Here is a 22,973-nt window from a genome sequence, read left to right on the forward strand (position 1 = left end):
ACGACACCAGTCCCCACATTGTGCTGTCACCAGGAGCTCACACAGAGGAGCGTCCACAGGACTGTCAGTCCTGCACAGGGTCCCGGACAGACCGAGCAGCGCCATGGGCAGGCGGCAGGTGTGAAGACCCCGGTGTGCCTGGGAAGGAGCCCCTGCAAACCCAGGTGGAAGCTGCCAACATCAAACTCAGAAGAGATGCCTCATATGAAATGTGAATTTCTTTGTAACTGGAGCACCTGAGACAATGCTTGGAACAACAGTGTAGATTTGCACAGCTGCAGAGCTCACAAAGGACTTTCACAGCCCTTAAAAATGTTACTCCTGGGCTTCCCTGGTGGCACAATGGTTAAGAATCCGCCTGCCAATGCAGGGGACATGGGTTCCAGCCCTGGTCCGGGAAGATCCCACATGCCGCGGAGCAACGAAGCCCGTGCGCCACAACTACTGAGCCTGCGCACATAGAGCTCGTGCACCGCAAGGAAGAGCAGCCCCCGCTCGCCACAGCTAGAGAAAGCCTGTGTGGGGCAACGAAGACCTGACGCGGCCAAAAAGAAATTTAAAAAAAATTATGAATTCAAATTTATCCAAAAAAAAAAAAAAAAGTCACTCCTGCTCTCAGTCCATGTCAGGGGAGCCGGGGCAGAGGGGAGGTGGGCAGCCAGGCAGCCGGTGCCCTCCTTCAGCCAGGACCCAGCTCTTGTCACCGTCACCTTCAGGGGGTGAAAACCGAGGCCACCTGGAAGGGTGCCCCAGTCTCCCTGCCCAGGCACGACACCCACTGAGAGCGGTACCGGGCGGGGCGACCGGAGCAGGCCCTGAGGTGAGGAGGGGTGAGCCTTGGGTGTCACCAGACCTGCCGCCCCTCACGGGCCGAGGGAGGAGACGCAGGACTCGGCGGCCGCAGACGGGTCAGCCGACCGGGAAGCCTCTTCCTTCCCAACTTCTTAAGGAGTCACTACTGAACTGGCTTATTGGTGCTGGGCATTCAAATGGACATCAACAGTGGACACAGTCATCTCTGGACTTTTTCTTCTTTTCCGACTCCAGTCCTCACGCTCTCTTTGCTTACAGTGCCACCAATAAGACTGCGGAGCCCTCCCGCTCTCAGCCTTGTGGGTCTGCACGCCTCACGCCCCGCCAGTCCCGGCTCAGGCGTCCCTCTTCCTGTCCCAGCCCCCTATCGAGCCCTAACGACCCCCGACACATGCCTCCCAGCTGAGCACGGTGGCCTCTCAGGCCTCTCTGAAGGGTCTCTCATTTTATTTTTTTATTTTTTAAAAAACTTTTTGGCAGATTGATTAATTAAGATTGATTTCTGCTTTGGGTCTTTGTTGCTGTGCACGGGTTTTCTCTATTTGTGGTGCGCAGCTTCTCATTGCAGTGGCTTCTCTTGTTGCGGAGCATGGGCTCTATGTGCGCAGGCTCAGTAGTTGTGGCTCGTGGGCTCTAGAGCGCAGGCTCAGTAGCTGTGGTGCATGGGCTTAGCTGCCCCACGGCATGTGGGATCATCCCAGGCCAGGGCTGGAACCCATGTCCCCTGCATTGGCAGGCGGATTCTTAACCACTGCGTCACCAGGGAAGCCCAGGTCTCTCATTTTAAACAGTGTCATCAACACTTCCTTCCACTTTGTCACTTCAGACCCCTGAAGCGCCCACCCTGTCAAATGGGTTCACAAAGGGGAAAAATATTAGAGCAACAGTTAAGAAAAGTGAGTTGAGACATTGGAGATGAGTTACAAGTGTTCAAGATAGAAAGATATCAACTTCCCAGCCAGAAGTGCATGAAGGAGTTATTCAAAGCTTTTCTGAAAACCTGGGTCAACGTTTTCGGTGATGTTGACTTAGGGAACTGAGCTCACAGGGCCTCTTGAGAGAAAGGACCACTTCTTAAAGCTGAGACCTGTCCCCAGCGGGGGAGAGCCATGTGGCCACCGGGCACATGGTGGGCATCGAGGAACCCAGGCCCACCTGCTGTGGGACAGACACACATGGGGCGGGGGCAGCAGTGGGGTTCAGGTGTGAGGTCAGGGCAGAAGCTTGAGTCAGAACGGCAGAGCAAGGTGGACACGTCACCCTGTGACCTTAGGGATGGAGCTGACATCCTGCAAGAAGACCCCAACCTCCCTTCCCAGTCCACTCTCTCCTTTGAGGGAGACGGTGGCCCACCACACCTTCCTTGACCACAGCCTCTGGGAGAAGGTCCTTGGAACCTGTGTGCTCCCGGGAACCAGAGGACAGAAAGAGGGACATGAAAGGGATGGCCTGCCAAGAAGCAACTGCAGAAACGTAACCTGGGACCTGCTGGAGCCAAAGGTACAATGAAAGTCGCCGGGGATGTGCAGGTTACCATGGTAATTAGAGGGATGTGTCCCAGGCACCGACTCCCCGTCTCTCTGCTTCACCCTGACCACTGCTTACCTGCTAGAGCAGAGTGGCACCAGGCCACCCCAATGCCTTCCTGGAGGCGGTGACACTGGGACTTGAGGGCCAGGAAGAATGACTACCACAGGGACGTGTGTCCAGCTGCTGAGACGCTTTCCCATCTCCTGGAAGGATGTCCCTCTAGCTTGGCAATGCATTCAGTCAAGGGCACCCAGAAGGTTCTCGGCTGGGATCCTGCCCAAAGACCCGCCCGGGAGGCACAGGCAGCAGAGCTCACTGTGGGCAACAGCCCCGGAATGAGTCCGCATTTTTTTACTGAATATACTAAGTACACAACGGAGTATGTCACCAAAGTAATTTATCTTTATAAGAACATAGCTTAATTTTTGAATGAAATAATCTATTTATCCAATAATTATATTCCCAAGATTTTCAACAGAGCTTGAATAGATGACTATATTACTGCTTAGCTATCCCATTTTTGGTTTTATGGTTTCTGACGCTTTAATTAGGAAGTCAAAAAGATCAATCTACTAGAAAATCATATTTTCTTGATATTCAAGTTAAGGTTTATGGTACAGAGTTTCTTAGTTTTTACTTGTTAAAAATCAACTGGGGAAAATTTTTATCTGAAAATTCCAAATTCCCCTTAAGGAAGTTCCGAAATGATGAATTAAAAGGGGAAAAAACTACCATTTGACTTTTTTTTTTTTTTGCGGTACGCGGGCCTCTCACTGTTGTGGCCTCTCCCGTTGCGGAGCACAGGCTCCGGACGCGCAGGCTCAGCGGCCATGGCTCACGGGCCCAGCCGCTCCGTGGCATGTGGGATCTTCCCGGACCGGGGCACGAACCTGTGTCCCCTTCATCGGCAGGCGGACTCTCAACCACTGCGCCGCCAGGGAAGCCCTACCATTTGACTTTTTAAGGTAAGAATGTAACGTGCAGCCTTCTGCACCGCCACCAGAGCACCTGACCCTTGATCTTCCTTCACTCACAAAACATCCAACCGCAAAAGCAAATATCATCATTCAATTTTCCACAAGAGATGCAACATAAGTTATTTCCATCATTACAAAGTTGATATACAATGTCAGAAATTTTGAAAAAATTGTAAAATCAAGAAAAAAAGTCCTACTTAACAAGAGAAGCACTTTCACATTTGGATGTATTAACGCCAGACTTCTAACTTGCTAACAAATGGGGCTGCGATCACATTCCAGCCTTAAGTCTCCTCCCAGCCTGAGCTTTTCCTGCTGTGGATCTTACAGGCATCTCTGATGACTGCAGACCACACGGCAGTGAGACGCTCACCCCCATTAAAGCTCAGATGGAGTCATGACCCTGGAAGACCCCGAAGGCTGTCAGCGGTCTTACCTCCTGCGTCTTCGCCGCTGGAGGTGCTCTCGGGACTTGAGCAGCTGGGGGCCTCGGGCGGAGGAGGGACCCACCCCTCAGGAGGCAGGCCCACGGTGTAGAGCCGTCGCGCAGGCTGGACCCGAGTGTCACCACCTGCAGGAAAAGGCAGGGACAGATGCCATCAGACGTCTACTTGCCGAGCAGCTTCTCCAGCCACGTTCACTGAAGATGGGTAGCCAGAGCCGTAAATACTGATGTCAGTCAGCCAAGCATTTTGCCAGCAGAGCCACTAAGCTCTACACCCAGCCACGAACAAGGGGTGAGCTATGATTATTTAAATTCACATTAAGTTACTTATTATGTAAACTTCTGGGGTTTTATAATATGGTATAAAAACATAACTAATTCATGAATAAGCAGCAGAAAATAAAAAGACTCCACGTAACACACCCGAATGACCACAACACGAATCTCAACATTTTGGTGCATAACCTTCTGGACCTTTTTCCCTCTATATGCTAACAACACGTATGCACTGTGTGTGTCTGTACACACCCACACACAGACACACACACGTCTTAATGGGATCACGCTGCACATATTTTATCATTATACACGTATATATTATATGTATAATATCATTCAAAAGTGAATGTGATAAAATATTAAGATACATTTAAACTTACATACTCTTAAAGGCTACATGATATTCCATGTTATTGGCAAATTTAACTATAATTTAACCACTGTCCTAAATTTTGCATAGGAAGGTTGATTCTAAATTTTCACTATTACAAGCAGCTGCTATGACCATCCTGGTTGTACGTAACTTTGCACAACTGACCACAGGGTTCCTCTAAACAAATTCCTGGAAGTGGGCCTGCTGGTCTGCACCGTGCAAAGAGGCAGCTTCCGGTGCTGCTCCCCAGGCTCTCAACACTGGGGAGAATAGACACTTTAATCTTCATGTTCTCATTCAAGATATGGCAAAGTAACCTTTATCCAACACAAGTGCATATCCCAATTAGTCTTTCTCAGAAAAAATGAATATTTTACTTTAAAAACAATGACAAGGACTGAGCAAAATCACTAATGCACATGTAACAGAACGTGTGGGTTGCGAGACATTTAAATTGTAAAAGCTTTGGAATGTTTTCAAATTCTTCTGCCATCAATATACTTCACTTTTGTGAAGCTAAGAGGCAAGAATGTAGTTCTTATGTTAATCTGATCCATCCGGTTGATTAACGACTGTGTCGTTACCGCCAGGATCAAGGGCAGAGCAGGGACGTGCTTCCAGGCAGACCATCCCCTGTCGGGTGACATCAACATTTGATCATTTTTCACAGAATACTTTTGGGAGCTTTTAATCAGCAAACAGAACTTGGAAACACTACTGCTCACTTAAGTATCAGGATGAATACAGGCGGCGCCGTGGACCTGAGGCAGGAAATGACTCCTGTGATGAAGGGCAAGGATGCACCTGAGGGCAGAGCTCTTCCGGATGCTCCCTTGCCGAGCACGCACTCATCTGAGGCCAAGCCTGCGGGCTGAGGAAGGCAATCTGCTGTCTGTGTCAGGGTGGCCAGGCGCAGAGCGCAGCTTCCCGGCCCGGGTTTCCCTGATCTCTTCTGGTAGAAGACGGCTCGTCGCTGGACGGCAGTCAGATGTTGTGTTTCACTGCTCAGGGCTCGGGGCTCAGCACGGCCACAGCATCCCCTTGCCCACACATCGGGCCCGCAGGGTGAGGCTTGGGGATCTGGACGAGGCATGTCAGGACCCCCTTCACTGCTGACAGAGGCCACCGTCTCCCTAGGAACACCGGGCTGGCCGCGAGGCTTCAGAAGAGGCGACTTAATCAGCTCTCCTCTCGTTGGTCGGCTGGCTGAGATCCGAGGTTCATAATTCTCACCCTTTCTGGCTCTGGGTCTGATTTGCAGGACACCCACCTGAGCTTGATTTCATGCCTAACCTCTGACTCCCCCTGCACTGTGCCTGTCCACATGGCCCCCTGCCCACAAGCAGACACGCGCGCCCTCTGCCAGGGCACCGCCACCGAGCCACCCTTGGGATGGCCGCAGCCTTCACAATCGGTGTGTTTGTGTCATGGAGCTCGGGGCACAATGCTGTTTTTTATAATTCTTCTGGGATTACCTGGCTCTTTAAAATATATACAGATATAAAGCAATAACGAAAAATAAGGGTCCAACATGGGCTCTTGGGTGACGGAAATTCACCAAAATGCATACACACGGATTGTTGTGGCCGTTTACAGATCATGCCCTCATCTTCAAGAACAAATGGAACCACCAATGCCCTTTTGAAACAAACAAACAAACAAACAGATGCACTTCTGTAAAGTGAACAAATAGTTATCAGAATCACCATGCTGTGTCCTAACTGTACAAAGAACATTTTCTCAACCTCATCCAAGGACTGACTGACAAAGGCCCCTTTCCTCATTTGGCTGCTTCTTCCAACACTGAAAAAGACTTGGGCACACCTGCAGCTCGGCTTATCGCCAAACTGTGTCCTCCACAAGCATCAAGCTTTCAAGCGAATTCTCAGATGACCTTTACAGAATGTTTCATATGACCTGCACACAACTTTTATTTGTCTATTTGATTGTGATTTCATTGTTTTGCCTTTAGCCAAGATTTCTCTTTTTCTAGCTGCAAATGAATTGTTTTTTCTTCAAAATTCCCAAGACATATTGCTTCAAAAAATATGTTGCTCTTTCAGGGTTAAAAAACACTCAAGAAATAAAGCAGAAACTAATAAAAAAAAAACACTCAAGAAACTAGGGCTAGAGGGAACTTCAAATGACAAAGAGCATGCATGAAAAACCCACAGCTGACACTACACTCAATAGAGAAAGCATGAAAAACACACGGCTGACATCATACTCCATTGAGAAAGCCTGGCTGCTTGCCTCTAAGATTAGGAATGATTACAATTCACATTCTTGCCACTTCACTTCAACATTATACTGAAAGTACTAGACAAGGTAATTAGTCAAGAAAGAAAGGAAGTAAAAGGCATCCAGATTGGACAGGAAGAAGTAAAATATCTCTTCTCACAGATAAGATCTGGTATATAGAAAACCCTGAAAAATCCACATACACAAAAAAATTGTTAGAGCTATTAAGTTTGGCAAAGTTGTAGGATACAAGACCAACATACAAAAATCTGTGTTTCCATATTTAAGATACCACTGTCTAACGCAAGGTCAAAGGATTTATTAGTATTTCCATACACGAGCAATTAATAATCCAAAAAGAAAATAATTCCATTTACAATAGTATCAAAAAGAGTACAATACTTTGGAATAAACTTTTTTTAAGTATAAAATTTATAATGAAAACTACAAAGCATTGTTAAAAGAAATGAAAAATGACTTAAATGGAAAGCTAGACGAAATTCATGGATTGAACAACTTAATATTGTCAAGGTGGCTCTAATCCCCAGTGTTCTGCAAATTCAATGCAATTTGTATCAAAATTCCAACTTCCCTTTTTTTTTTTTCTTCCAGAAATGGACAAGCTGATCCTAAAATTCATATGGAATTGTGAGGGACCCCGAATGGCTAAAACCATCTTGAGAAACAACGAAGTTGGAAGACTCTTACTCTGATTTCAAAACTTATTACAAAGCTACAGTAATTAAAACAGTGTGGTACTGGCATAATGACAGACACAGAGACCAATGGAAGAGGACTGAGAGCCCAGAAATAAACCCAAGCATCTATGGCCAATCGACGTTGGACAAGGGTGCCAAGTGGGGAGAGGACCGTCTCTGCAACAGGTGGTGCCGGGATGACTGGGTATCCAGACAAAGGAATGAATCTGGAACCTTACCTCACACCATATACAAACCTTAGCTCAAAATGGATAAGTTAACTGAAGTGTAAGAGCTAAAGCTATAAACTCAGAAGAAACCTTAGATGTAAAATTTGTGACCTTGGATTTGGCAACAGCTTTTAAATATGACATCAAAAACACAGGCAACAGAAGAAGGAATAGATATAGTGGGCTTAATCAAAATTAAAGTGTCTTATACTTCAAGACACCATCAAGGAAGTGAAATGCTAACCCATGGAATGGGAGAAAATATTTGCAAATCAGGTATCTGATAAAGCTCTAGTGTCCAGATTATGACGACCTCTTACAACTCAGCAACAAAAAGACAAACAATCCAATTACAATATGGGCCAAGGACTTATATACACATTTCTCTAAAAAAGATACACAGATGTCCAACACACACATGAGAAGACACTCAACATCACCAGTCATCAGGGAAATCGGAATCAGAACCACAGTGAGGTGCAATCTCACACCTACTAGGATGGTTATCCTAGTAGGGTAAGAAAACAGAAAATAGCAAGTGTTGGCAAGGGTGTGGAGAAACTGGAACCGCCCCCCGCCCCCACATGGCTGGTGTGATGAAGAATGGTGCAGCTGCTGTGGAAAACAGTTTGGCTGTTCCTCAAAATGTTAAACATAGGAGTACCACATGACCCAGCAATTCCACTTCTAGGTTTATATCCAGAGAACTGAAAACACATGTCCACACAAACACTTGTGCAGGGATGTTCAAAGTGGCATTATTGATAAAAGCCAGAAGTAGAAACAACCCAAATATCTATCAATCGATGAACAGATAAACAAAATGTGGTATATCCACGGAATGGAATATTATTCAGCAGCAAAAAGAAATGAAGCACTGATACTCATTACAATTCAGATGAACCTGGAAAACATGCTAAGTGACAGAAGCCAGACACAAAAGGTCACCTTTTATGCAATTCCACTTGGGCAAAATGTCCAGAATACACAAATCTGTAGAGACAGAAAGCACGGAGGCGTGAATGGGGATGACTGTAATGGATATGGGCTTCTTTTGGGGTGAAAAGAATGTTCTGGAATTAGTGGTGATGGTTACATAACATTGTGAGTATACTAAGAATCACTGAACTGTATATTTTGAAATGGTTATGGTAAACTTTAGATTAAATGAATTTTACCTTTAAAAAATAGGGCTTCCCTGGTGGTGCAGTGGTTGAGAGTCCGCCTGCCGATGCAGGGGACACGGGTTCGTGCCCCGGTCTGGGAAGATCCCACATGCCGCGGAGCAGCTACGCCCGTGAGCCATGGCTGCTGAGCCTGCGCGTCCGGAGCCTGTGCTCCGCAACGGGAGAGGCCACAACAGTGAGAGGCCCGCGTACCGCCAAAAAAAAAAAAAAAAAAAAAAAAGTTGCCGCACGTTGCATGGAGTTTTCAGAAAAAGGCATATAAGTTAGGCTCATTTGCATCTGTGAAATACTAAAACTCTCAGAAATGCCTCCTCTATTTGTTGCCTGAAGCCGTGAGAAAGGGTGTGGGGGTCCTGCCCACCAGACTCCGCCCCACTCCAGGATGCTTGGCGGCCAGAGGGTGCTCTGGAAGGGGAGAAAGCGCGGGGTGTGCAGATGCAGCAACTGGGCGCCCCTCTAGGACCCGGTGAGACTGCCCTGGTCACACCACACCCTCATTAAACACTCCCCCTTAGTTCAGGCCATGGCAGGTGGCCAGTCTACACCGCGCTGCCTTAGACAGCAAGCACCACGTGCAGAGTCTGCAGTCTGAGAAATCACGCGGGTGGAGAGGTCCACCTAGAACACGGGCTGAAACCTGACCTGCGGTCCTCATGGGACCTCTCCTCTGGCCCCATCACCGTGCTGGCTGGGGGGCCAACTCCACCCGGACACTGGCGTCTATCCTGTTCTGTCCTCCGACTGTGCCACAAAGCCGCTGGCACCGGCCACCACAGTGTGATCACCAGTCAGCCCCATGGGTGCCCCACTGCCCATCACAGCTCAGGCTGCAGGCAGCTGGGGCCCACCCCCAGCTCCTGGCGGACGTGATGGAGGCTCCCCGTGCTCAGGGCCCCCTCATCCACTCATACCAGGCATCTGCTCCATGGAACAAGCTTCTGAACCTTCCGTATGGGTCATTTCACGTAATTAATACATTCTGAACCAACTTTACATCAGCATCTTGATTTTTAGTTCAACATCTTCATACTGAACAACATCAGCACCTCACAGCCGCCTGCTGAAATGACATGACTGAACCTGGAGCTTCCGTGGAAAGACACCACCCAGATTATTACTGTTAATGAATAATCACTGTTAAAACCGTCATGTTAGAAGAGGGAAGAAAATGCAAATAAACCCTAAAAGCAAAATTTTTAAAAAGACTAAGAACATGGGTTCAGTCAATCTTGGACAGAAAACCAGGAACGCCCAGGGACGCCTGCTCCTCCTGTAGGCGGCACGTCTTCCCCACGGTTCCCGCCTTGCTAAGCTGTGCTGTGCTTATTCAAAACCACGTGCGTCTCTCGCAGTTGGAACGGGTGTCACGTTAGTTTTCTGGGCAGCATCACAGGTGGGGGCTTAAGCACAGGTGTTCCTTCTCTCCTGGTTCTGGAGGCTGGATGTCCGAGATGGAGGTGTCACAGGGCTGGTTTCCGAGGCCTGTCTCCTTGGTGTGTGGATCGCCGTCTTCTCCCCGTGTCCTCACGCAGTCGTCCTGCCGTGTGTGTCCGGGTCCTGATCTCTTCCTGATCTCCCCAGTCACATTGGACTAGGACCCACCCTAATGGCCTCGTTTCATTTAATCACCTCTTTAAAGGCCCCGTCTCCAAACACAGTCAACATCTTGAGGTCAGGGCTTCAGCATATGAATTATGGAGGATACAATTCAGCCCATGACAGTATGGTCTTCGAAAGGTAAAACCGCATTAAATAGCAGCCACTATTCCTTAGTGTTACTCCAGGGGTAGGAGTCCATCCTACACCTGGCAGGCTCTCTGTCAGAACAGCAGCAGGTGCGCCAGAGAGTGGTGGTCCTGGGGGGATGCCACATGGGGGTCAGAGCATCCCAACCACGCCGAGGCACATGAGGACACAGAAAGGGAACTCGGCAGCCCCGGGTCCATCCTGCAGGACAAGCTTATGGAGCCCCCCATTCTGGGGGGGAAACGCTTTCCCCTCGTCTACAGGCATCAGCCATCTCATGGGTGAAACAGGCGTGGGTATGATTATTTCTGGAGATCCAGCCTGTGGGCAGCAGGCATGCCCTGGGCTTGTTGGGCCTGCCACTGAGATCTGGACCAGGGAGGGTCAGGATTTGTGGACACAAGGTTACTGGGCCAGGCCAGCAGGAGAGACCAGCGCTCAGGAACAGAATCACCCTGGGACAGAGCCCCGTGAGGGGCCACTGCCATAGAGAAACGGGACTGACCAGAGAAAGGGTGCTGGGAACTCTGCCCTCTCACGTCCACCTGGGCACTAGGGGCTGCAGCCAGGGCTGCCCCCACCTCGCCTGGCCTCCTTCCGTGTGTCCCACTCAGTGGCCCCTCGGCGGGCAACACTGCTGCATTGATGGGGAACCAGAATGAGAGGAGCCTCCACGGCCGACCACCCCACTGTGTGAGGATCTTGGACAGACATCTGTGAAGAGCAATGGACAGGAGACTGAAACAGGAGAGACGTCAGGAGTGCGTCCTGGGTGGACAGGGACTGGGGCAGGGTGACAGGGCAGATGAGAGACCAGGCAGCAGGGTCCAGTCTCTGCGACCGGGAACAGCATGTAGATGAACTCAACACCAATGGCGAACTTGACCTCGTCCCCAGCTGGGGGCACCAATGCTGGCTTCTTCCCTCCCCAAGTGAAGTAACTGTTCTCCCAGAGTGTGAGCAGAACGATACCTGCCCGTCCCCTGAGGTGATACCCCAGTGGCCTAAGGCCAGGCACGTGCTTCCTGGGGAACGTCCAAGGAACCCGCCCTCACCTGTCATGGGGGGGACGCTCCTGCCCCTCGCTCTCTCAGGAGCCACTTTCTCAGGTGGGTTTCTGCAGGCTGGACCCACTGGGGCCCTCTTCTCTTGGCCACGTGGAACCTCAGGATACAGTTTCTTCAGCACTTTTCCAACAAACACTACAGAGGCAATCAATTTGCAAAAGAAAGGAAAAGAATTACTGATGGAAGTTTTATTTAAATTGCAAATGGATTTTATATAAAACGAAGACATATCACGACATCACTACCTCAGGACTGCCCCCCTACACGACACCATTGGGGTTGTCCCCCCAAGACCCTCCAGCACCGTCCCCCTCAGAGGACCCCCAGCACCATCCCCCTCAGAGGACCCCCAGCACCGTCCCCATCAGAGGACCCCCAGCACCGTCCCCCTCAGAGGACCCCCAGCACCGTCCCCATCAGGGGACGCCAGCACCGTCCCTCTCAGGGGACCCCCAGCACTGTGCCCATCAGAGGACCCCTCGGCACTGTCCTCTGAAAGGATGCCACCCTCCCAGCACTGGATGCCCCCACAGGTGTGAGCACAGGTAGGAGCCGCTCACACCTGTGCTCACACCTGGGGGCCGCACTTGGGCTCACAGTTCTGTTCTTCCCTCACCTTGTCTCTGGTTGAACGTATGTGTAAAGCACAGACTGCAAGGTGTTTTGAGAATCTGGGTTTGAGGTCCTGGGCCCCAGCGCAGCCCCAGACAGGCTGGGTCCACGTCAGTTCACAGCAGGTACGCTGGGCAGGCCCCAGGCAGCCCCGGCTCCTTCCTCCAGGGCACCCGCCGGGGACCAGCACAGCCGGCAAGGTTCTCACAAGGGTGTGCAGAGTCTTCATTGGGCTTATTTTAGTTTACATTCTGATCTAACTGGAGGGGAAGAGCTGCCACAATGAATAAATATTTCTGTCCTGATTTAAGTGTGAACAACGAACAGATACAATCTCAAAACAGCATCCTAGAAAAGGTGAGGGGAAAAGGTTCACCCAATGAACCTGTTTTAACCTCATTAAATTTAGAAACAAATCAGCAAAGAGAGAGCTGCTCTGGAGTAACCAAGCACCGTGGGGCAGAAATCGGGACCCCGGAGAAGGGTTTGAGTTCTTCAGACGATGAAGTGGAGGATGTACATTTGGGCCACTGAGGACGCGGTGACGTGAGAGGGGAAGTCTGAAGGGGCCACTGAGCGGCTTGTGGGTCACAGAGGGCAGGTCCCTGTCCCCACGTGGGAGGCACAACCCTAAAGACGCAGACCACTACTCATCTCATCATGTGCTCAGACAGCCCTCGCAGCAGAAATAACCCCCTCCAACTGGTACTAGTTGGAAAAAACACAACTTGGGTCTAAAAACACGAAAGTCCTTCTCAGAAAACTATTCAAGCCCAGGCACTGCTTGGCCGGGCGCCTGGGAGGAGCATGGGGTCCTGATGCCACCCGCCCGCTGGCCCGGTGGCCTGATGGCTGGCTGCCCGCTTGGCCAGGAGGCCCTGGATGGAAGAAACTGTCTCTGGCGACGATGCCCTCATTTACGGTCTTGGGTCCCGGCAATGCTGGACTCCAACCCCCACCTCTGCTTGGTTGAATGGCGCAGGGCCCGGCTCAGAATATTCCCAAGGCCTCTGCAGATGGCCCCGGGCAGCGCGTGCGTCACAGGGAGACAGGCTGTTCCGTTAGACCGGCGCTCAAAGACATGTCCAGAGGGTAGGTTCCAAGTTTCCGTTAGAAATTGAACTGTCCTGTACATTTCCTTAAATGGCAGAGGGGAAAACGCTCTATTCCAGAAGACTGGGTGGCAATTTCCAGGAGAAACCAAAGGCAGATAAATAAACTTTACCTACAAACTATCAACAAGTCAGCATTTTTATGAACTAGAACAAATATTAAGGTAAAATCCTAACTGGGCACCCTGCTCTAAAACAAACTCGGGGAAGCTCGGAGCCTGAGACTCGCCTGGGCTGGTGGCGGCTGACACGGGCATCCAGCTGAGGTCATCTCTGAGCCGAAGCTTCTGCACACACGTGTGTGTCTGAACACACAACACTACAGGAAAACCTGACACAGGTCATCACCAAGCAGTGCCTGCATCACAGCTGAGCAGCCACACAGCCCGAAGAACCCGGCATAAAAACACAGCAATCCCGGGGAGAAACCAGCGCGAGCCAGGCCCCCAGAAGGCCCCCCTCTCCAGGGAACACCGAAGTGGATTGGGCACCTGACCATTTTGCTTGAACAGGTGCCCTGACAACAGGTGGAGAGGGAGCGGCACACAGCAGGCTGGCCAGGGACTCACCGCCTGGGCTTTCTGCCGTGGATCCCGAGCTGAAACATTGGTAGTGTGCAGGGGCAAGGAAAAGAACAAAAGCCCGTGGCACTTTCACTGAATTCAACGGATTGCCTAAATAAATTGTATTTACAGCCTAATTAATAGGGGTTTTCACCAAGGAGCTACCTGGCAGCGTGTCTGCAAAGCCTCCGGCTCTCGAGGCCCTTTGGTTCTCCACTCACTGGCTTTGCAGTGTCCCCGCACGACCGCTGCAGGGGTCTCAGCCCGTTGGGAGGTTCAGGACACGTGGTCCTTCCTCAGGGACAAGATTCAGTCCCAGCCCCAGGCTGAGCGCTCCAGTGCTGAGGTCCCGGGGGCCAGGCCCAACTTGGGTGGGGTCTGGGGGCTACAAGCTTGCCTCACACCTGGCTCTGGAAGCTGAGAGCTCCTTATAAGGGGCCTGGGTCTGAGGGCCGTGGTCCAAGGGCGGCCTCATCGGTCACCCAGGCTCCCCCGCCGCCCCACGGGGGCTGGCCGGGTCTTGCTTCGGGCTCTGGGCCTCCCCGATAGGGAAGGGTGGCAAGAGCTGGGGTTCAAACATCATCCCAGCCGACGCCCCACCAGAGGCAGCCCTGCCAGGGACAGGGGCCCCTCTCCATGTCTCCTGACTATGGGACCCTGCTCAGGGCTGCCAGGCCCTGTAGTGTCCCCACTGACATTTTAAAAACAAAATCTAGCACAAGACTCAAAGGCTCAATACTTGCCGCCTCAGCCTTGTTAGGAAGCAAAGTTTTGTGACCCTGAGAGGAGAGGAGGTTCTCGGTGAGCAGGAGGCTCAGAGCACAGAGCAAACCTGCAGGTCTCCCCACGCAGAGCTCCTCCCCTCTCCCACAATACCCACCAGGGATCCCTCCAGGAGGCAGGTTCAACTGGGTTAAGCCACAGTTCTGCCACTCCTCGGTAGGAAATCTTGTCTGAGTTAAGTGGTCTTTCTGAGCCTCACTGTTTCCCTCTGTAAAATGGGCAGAAATACCTCTGTGGGCGAGGCTGCAAGACTGACAACACAGGTGTGCTGCAGAGACGACACAGGAGTGGACGACGGGGCTCTCACTTCCTCACGCCCGGCCTCTCTCCCTACCCACTCCTGTCTCTCAGTCCGGGATAAAAGCTGAAACGTCCTCCAGCTCGCCTGAGATCCAGACCCCACTGCCAACAGCAGGCAAGCCCACCCAACGGCCCGCAGCACCCGGTGTTTTAACAAAGCAAAACTGAACTGTTTTTCCCCACTCGCCCTGCGCCCATGGCCTGGCCTGGGGCACTGTCGGCCCGCCAGCCCCTGCGCTGCCCGCCTGATGCCCGCCCCCCCCCCCCGCCTTCTGAGAGCATGTGGCTACTTGCCGGCACCAGGGGCTGCTCCAGGCTCACCTGCTCTCCCTCTGCCTGCGCCCTGCGGTCGACACGTCTCCAAGGAGCCTGTGTCCAGGAGGAGTATGCGTCCCTGTTCTGAACACAAATCCAGTCACATCCGTCCTTGGCTGAACAACCACAGCTGCTCGAGGGAGGACCGTCTTGGCCACTGAAGACACAAGGCCCCACATCAGACACAGAAGCAGAGGGGGAACTAGCCCCACGAGCACCGGCCGTGCCCACGGGGAAGGAGGACGCACCACATGTCCGTGTGCTTCTGAGGAGCCCGCGGCTGCACCACGGGGAGGGGGCTCAGCACGCACAGCACGCAAACCATCTAAGATCGAGGGAACACAGGCTGAGCACTCAAAATTCAAAACAAATGTTCATAAAAGTACAACTTAAATATAAAAGTGTCATACTCTACGCTTAAATCACAAGATGAATATTTGGAGGGTGACTGTGGGCAGAACAGTACACGGATTCAGATGTGCTAATTCATAAAGGCCAGAGGGTCTGCACGCTTCACACTTCATCAAATGGGAAAGACAATTTTCCTAAGTTTTAAATTTAAAATTGAGCACAGTAGTTCAAAAACTAAAACAAAGAGGAGAACTTTCATCCTCCTAAGCTAAATGGGGTTAAGCATCTCGTAAACCCAAGAGGCAGCATGATTTCCATCTCACACTCATGTGTGTTAAAAACCTCACAAGTAAAAACACACCTTCCAGGCGTCTCTGCAGGCTCCCACTCCCGGCAGCACATGTGCTCCATCAATCCAACCCCTACGACTTGTAATAAACGTTATCACGGGAACAAAACTGCTCTGAGAGGAGATGCAGGCTTTACGTCCTATTATCCATGATCCGTGAGATACTTATCAAATGTCTTGTCAACAGGCACAAGAACAGATGATCTCAAACAGCTGTCAGGACGGGCATCCCAACAGCAAAAGTGGGAGCTGTGTCTTCAACGAGAAGCTTAACTAGTAAGTCTTAACGGATTCCAAATATCCAGGTACCTCAGATTAAAATAATTTTACTGATAAATATACATGTCTAATACCTTCAGTTGACACAATTTAAAGCATAAAGTCTTTTTAAAAATAATGTGATTTTAATTTTTCAAAATCAGCTTTAAAAGAGCAATGTGTAACAAACAGAGTGAAAACAATACTTTCTACCAACCAATATTGCTGGAGGGTTCCTCGGTGCATCTCACTTTATCCCAGCATTCGAGACACACAGGGAATAAGACCACTGAACGCCTGAACATCCTCTGAAGCAAACAAGCTGTTAGCGTGGACCTGCCTGCCCAGCCCCCCACCAGCCCCAGTGATCAGTGCCTCTGCTTTTCAAAGGGACGATGGACCCGCTCCTGTGCAGTCACATGGGACTCCTATCACAAACGGAGCTCGAAGTTTACTTAAATACAAATTACCAGCTATTTTAGACCAAAAGAAATGTGTAGCCACTGGACTCTCAGTTCTCTGAGCCTCCAGGGCTATGAAGGAGCTGGGTACCCCATGAACTGCCTGCCGGTTTCCTACAAATAGGGACTTAATTCTAACTGGCCAAACCTACTTAGGGATTCACGTTAAAAGCAGAACATAAATGAAAGGTTATTTTTTTCAGGGTAGGAACACAGTAAAACATCATTTTTAAAAAGCATCTGTCAGCTTTGGTTTGTTGAAAGGCGCCTTGTGCCTCTCTGTGTGTGTGTGTGTGCGCGCGCGCGCACACACACCCGCGTGCCTACTGCAAACGTAGTCCTAAAAATCAATTTAGAGATTAAAAGTCTCTTTTGGGCTTAATTTCCACTGTGCTCAAAAACAAACAAAAAAGAGCAAGGTGCTTGGGTCCAGGAAGGCAGCTCCGTGGCACCACAGGAGCTCAGTGAACCACCACCGCCCTCCTGCTTGTGCCGTCCCCCTCTCCCAGCAAGGGCAGGTTGTAACTTGAAACTCTGCTGTCTGTCAAAAAGCAATCAGCGGAACATAAAAAAGCAGGGGAATGGACATTGATGCCTGCAGGAGACAAGTACAATCACCACGCGACGGGCGACTGGAGCTGGGACATGAGAGACACAGAAAAAGGTCATTGTGGAGAAAAACATCCTGTCTGAAATTAATACGACGAAATACCAAACAGAGAGATCAAGTCTCTGTGTCACAGGGGAATTAAGTCATTTTGATATAATTTTCAGAGAGGACTGCCATCTAAACTTGCTATTTCAGGTTAAAGACACAAGCCAAATAAAAATAAAATTTCAGTAAAGTGTTCTTTGGAAATTAGACACCTGGGAAGAACTCAAAAGGAAATAGATAGTTCGACTGCTGGTGGTAAACTATTCAATTCTGAACTCTTCTTCCACACAGTCACGCGTTTTAAAATCTAACAGTTGGGTATAAAAAAGGAAGGGCTTTGCTCCATTTTTAACAGAGGTGTTAATGGCAGCATTTCAAGGAATTAGGTCTCCTTCGCTGTGGTCTTAGGGCAGAATGCCTAACAGGTTCCTGCCTGAGCCAGATGGTGCTTCCGGCACACCTCCCAGCTCGGAAAGCTTCCTCATCAGGGGAAACTGGGTGCATGTACTTTCTATTAGAAAAGGCTCTCATGAAAAAAAAAAAAAAAAAAAAGAAACAGAAATTTTTCTTCCATAATATTCCATTCTGAAAAAAGCAAAGGAAAATGAAAACTATGTGGTAGAAAAAAAAGCACCTCTGTTTTTTTTTTTTTTTTTTTTTTTTGCGGTACGCAGGCCTCTCACTTTTGTGGCCTCTCCCGTTACGGAGCACAGGCTCCGGACGCGCAGGCTCAGCGGCCATGGCTCACGGGCCCAGCCGCTCCGCGGCACATGGGATCCTCCCGGACTGGGGCACGAACCCGTGTCCCCTGCATCAGCAGGTGGACCCTCAACCACTGCGCCACCAGGGAAGCCCACCTCTGATCTTTGAGACCACTAAGTCAATGTCACCACTGAGACCCCCATCAATGTCAGAAATATTTTTCTTTTCCTTAAAAAAGTTCACTTTGATGGTAAAGTGATACACATTTCCCTCAACATCTATGTACACAATATACTTTATTTACCATTGGTGTAAAACTATACATTTATTTTTACTAAATATATACTGTAGATCTTTCTAGTAATGGATGAGATTAGAAATGATATTGATTCATTTGTAATTCTCTAGCCAAATCATCCCTATGAACCACTGTCTCTCAGAAAAGCATAACTCTCAGAGGACAAAAAAAAACACGTGGAGCTAGTCTGGGGTCATGAGGAATAAAATTAGCTAAAAAACTATATTTCCAAGGGTGGATGTTAATGGGAAACAGTAAAACTGATGGGGCCACATGCTTATAGGAATTACACAAAAATAAAAGAGACCATAAATATTAACAAATAACTTCTAAAAAGTGACCTCGAGATATTTCATTATGAGAGAAAAACTTCAGAACAAATGGTTTTATGATGTACGTTTTTAGAGTGATTATCTAAATGGAAAAGTGATTATCTAGAATTTGAAACCAGAGTTGGCAGGCTTTTTGAAATCATATATAAATGAAAAACTGCTACTGAAAATAAGATCAGAAATGGAAATTCATTGAAACTTTCCCTGTGGCCCTTTTCCCTGTTTGATGACAGCCTCCTGACCTTAGCCTGGCATAGTAGAGAAAATCTTCCAAAACAAACACACACTGACAAATCATAAAGAAAAGGAAGAAGTTCCCCAACCTCAGTAAACACTGACTCAGCTGATTCCCTTTTCCACCTGATATCTGTAGAGCTTAAGAGACACTTTAAATTTAAATTTTCTTAGGGTATTTCTTGGAATCTGATACAGCATTTTCAATTTTCTCTTTTCAGTAAAGACTATGTTTATCTGCCAACCTCTCCATAGCTTTTTCTCCCACAATATTCAATGTGGGTTTTTTTTCCATTTTATCCCTATAATGAGAGAAGGTATTTAATGGATGCTTATGAATAAAGGAATAAATTGATAATAGCACTGCATCAGTTCACAAGAGACGCTGAATATAGTATGCAAATTCAATGAATGATAGTTTGTTAATGACTTTCATCATAGAATTGTAAATGGAAAAACAATTAGCTAAGATTTAAGCAACAGCTGGCAAGCTTTCTGAAATATTAATTAAAAGGAAGATAGTTCTCAAAATAAGACCAGAAATAGTACTCAAATGGGACATAATTGGAATCCTACACCATGACCAGTCTGACGTGGTCTCCCCATTTAAGAGGTAGATATCCACTAAACTTTCATTTTCTCCCAAAACTTTAACACTTAAAAAAGAAAATTCTAAACTTTGTCCAAAATTTCTCCTTGCAGTTTTTTAAGCAGCAATTACTATGCCATCAGCTATTCAGAAACATTTTAAGTGCACATAAGGCTGTGATCGTTTTCGTTGGGCTTGGTGACTGCATCCTAACCCAGGAGATGCAGGGAGAGCAGACACAGCTCCCAGCCTGTCTTGTTTTCTCACCAAGACGTGATGCGACAGACCCGGCGGGGTGGGCTGAGGGGATGTTCAAAGGCAACTCGGAAAGCTGCCTCATTACAATGGGGAGACAGAGGATAACCTATTACTCTTACTCCAATACTTTTATTTTTTTTTCCAGTTTAATTGACACTGGCTTTTTCAGCAGACAGATCTGGAATTCAACCCAAAGGGCACAAGGCTTGCCTGACCATAGCTGGGTCACCTGTTCTCTGGGTGAGGATGTTGGGGAGGAAGTGCCCATCCTCCCACTGGCTTCTGCAGCCCCAGCCGAGCAGGGAGGATCCCTGGCTCCCCATCGTGCCCCCACTGCGCCTGGCACCCTCTGCTTGAGGAACCGTCCTGCTCCCACGGTCCTGAAGCCTTGTCCGGGCGCTGTCGTCTCTCCAGCCGCTGGGCCGTGCACCCCGTCTTCCCGACAAGGTCCCGCTCGGCCGCTTCCACGTCCCACACCCAGGGTGACAGTGACGGCAGGCTGCTCACGTGGGCCTCACGCCTCACAAACGTGACCCGCGTTAATCCTCACGACTCTGCTGTTCACCGAGTAGTCATACATCTTAAATTTTCTGTCTACTGTGATGCTCTGACATCCCCCGCCAGCCAAAGGCCCAGCCAGAAGCCCGCCTGTGACCTATGCCAACAGCCCGGCCAGGCCCAGCCTCCTCCGCCTGCCCCGCCCCCGGGGAGGTGACTCTCCTCTGCCCGAAACACCCGGGCCGGGTGCCCGGCGGCTCGGGGCAGCCCTGTCACCCAAAGCCCAGCAAAATCACTAAAAGCAGCCAATCGTACGTGTTCCCCCTGCCCCGCCTGCCTTTCCCCTGGAAACCCCAGTAAAGGCCGTGCCCTCAGTCTTCCTCCGTCCTGTCCTCCGTCCCCTGACCCCCTGGCCATCCCCCCACGTGCCCGGCGTGGCCCTGCCTCTGGGACCCGAGAGCCCAACAAACTGTCCTTCCTGGGCCTGTCCTGAGCCTCCTCCGGCGGCCACTCCTGACTGACCAGCTCGTGAAAGTACACAGAACAGCCCCCACCTTACAGACGAGGCCCGAGGGTCCCAGGGACCGCCTTCACGGGTGCGCCCCTCTCCCGCCGCAACCTACACACACGCCCGCGCGACACCTGTCAAGCCCGGGAGAGAGACCTACCACTGCTCCCAGCACACCTCCCACCTCTCCCACCCCAATGGTCCCCACCTAGCCTCGACCCTCACGTCTTCCATCCTCCCTTCGGCCGCTGGCCTCCTGGACAGATTCAGACGGACACCTGGAGGTGACGGTCCAGGGGTGCAGCTCCCGGCCTCGGGCGCTGACCGGCGGGGAGGGCGCTAGTCCGACCTCGCTGGCTCTGCCCCGGGCGGCACCGCCTCCGTGGGGCTCGTCACACAGGGGATGGTGACAGAGGAACCAGACCTGAAGCTGGTGCGCCGAAGCCCACCTTGTCCTGCTGCTGGCCACAGGCTGAGGCTTTCTGCGCTCCCCAGAGGTGACAGTGACCCCACCCGGGTCCCAGGGCAGTGTGAGGCTCACCACTCAGCAGTGGTCAGGAGGTAGCTGAGCCCCGGTCCCCAGTCACATCCAAGGTACGGGACCCTGCAAGGCACGTCCCCACCTGGCTGAGCCCCCTCCCTGGTCCCTGAGTTATTCCCCACCTCCCATGCCGTGGCCTAGGCCCCTCACCTCCAGCTCTGAGTTCCTCCCCGCGCCGTGTCCACCCCCGCTCCAGCCCCGGCCCATCTCTGCGTTAACCCTCTCCAGGCCCTGCGGCACGCACGTTCAGTCCTGGGAGATCGCTGAAAGGAAAAAGGGCTCTTGATCCGGAAGAGAAGGGATCTGCTGCATCACACTGAACAGAAGAAAACACCAAAGTGACTCTTTTGTCGATAAAGAGAGTTGGGCTCTTCCTGCAGGTCAGTGAGCGACTGCCCGTCCACCTGCTGGGGCGCCCGAGGCACGTGGCTCAACACAAAGGAAAGCGGGGTCTTCCCAACTGAGACAGACCCCAGCAAGTACCCATGGGTCTGAGTCTCAAAGGAAGCTGCGGGCAGTGTAAGTCTGAGGGTGCAACGGGGGAGACACACACACACACACGTGAACATACATGCAGACACACACATGCACAGACACACACATATAGCTACACACAGACACACGCGAGTAGCAGGGAGGGGATGACAGCAATGTCCTCCTCCTAGCCCGGACGCCGGCCCTGGATGGCCCTCACGCTCGCCCATCTGAGAGTCCACGGCCAGCGTGGAGCGGGCCCGGAAGGGCGAGTGCCCCAGGCTCCGCCGGGGTCTGTGCATCAGGGGACAAGGCTCCACATGCTCCAAGCGGAGAAGCTGCAACAGCCAGAAGCAGAGCCGGTGGACTTTCTGAAAAGGGGCGAGGTGCCTGTTGGGAGGTGGGGGGACGCTGGACTGAGGACACCCCTCAGCAGTCAGCCTCCAGCACGCAGGCCAGCACCCGCGAGATGGCCAGAGAAGCTCAGTGCAGCTCCCTCCCCGCAGCGCCCGCAGGGCTGTCCCGAGACCCCTCCCCGTTCCACAGTCCCCACGGGGCTTCGCCCGGAACTCTGTGCGGGATGCTCACTGCTCTCCCCGCCACACTCTGTGCGGGACCCACCGCTGCCTGTTAACCCAGAAGCTCCCAAAGGATGCCCAAGGGACGGCCTCCAGTACAGGCCACAGGCTTCCCCGGCATCAAGGAGAGAACAGTAAAGACTTACTTCTCCCTCCAGCAGCCTTGCTTCCAAGGCAACAGCCTCCTTTCATCCCGAGGAGCTCTGCCACGAACCGCATGGGAGGCCACATCACCCAGCAGAGCCGTCGACCTGCAGGGAAGCCTCAGAACCGCCCCCAGGCAGCACGCCAGCCCACCTGCCTCGTGCTTTCTCACCCTGAGCTCGAGCTGAGGGGCTTTCTTCCAAGGCACGCGGTAGGGCTCCCGAGAAGAGAAGCGCTTCGCCCAGCCGCCCTCACCCTGGCCCCCAAGGCGCGCTGGGCTTAGCAGCCCCACGGTCCCCGTCCTGCCGGGCCTCCTCCTCTCCCCTCCTCCTCTCCAGCCCAGATACGCTGCAGCCGCCTCCGCCGCCCCGGCCCACGGCGCCCCCAGCGCGGCCAGCGGGGCAACTGCTCCACCGTCACTCGGCCTGCATCGGGTCCACGTCACGAGCCCCGCAGACCAGGAAGACAAGAG

At 51.1% G+C, this 22,973-nt stretch overlaps 1 protein-coding gene across 1 annotated transcript in view; it reads right to left on the reverse strand.

The window, feature by feature from the left end:
* Positions 1–22,973, reverse strand: part of ERICH1 (glutamate rich 1) — a 47,135-nt gene that overhangs the window by 21,008 nt on the left and 3,154 nt on the right. The window contains exons 2-3 of the mRNA XM_082608810.1: positions 11,575–11,721; positions 3,757–3,891 (exon numbers count right to left, since the gene is read on the reverse strand). Of these exons, the coding sequence (XP_082464936.1) occupies positions 3,757–3,891; positions 11,575–11,721 (282 nt within the window). The remainder of the gene's footprint in view (positions 1–3,756; positions 3,892–11,574; positions 11,722–22,973) is intronic.

This window comes from Mesoplodon mirus (genome assembly GCF_964341445.2).
Source record: "Mesoplodon mirus genome assembly, chromosome: 20".
Taxonomy (NCBI): Eukaryota; Metazoa; Chordata; class Mammalia; order Artiodactyla; family Ziphiidae; genus Mesoplodon; species Mesoplodon mirus.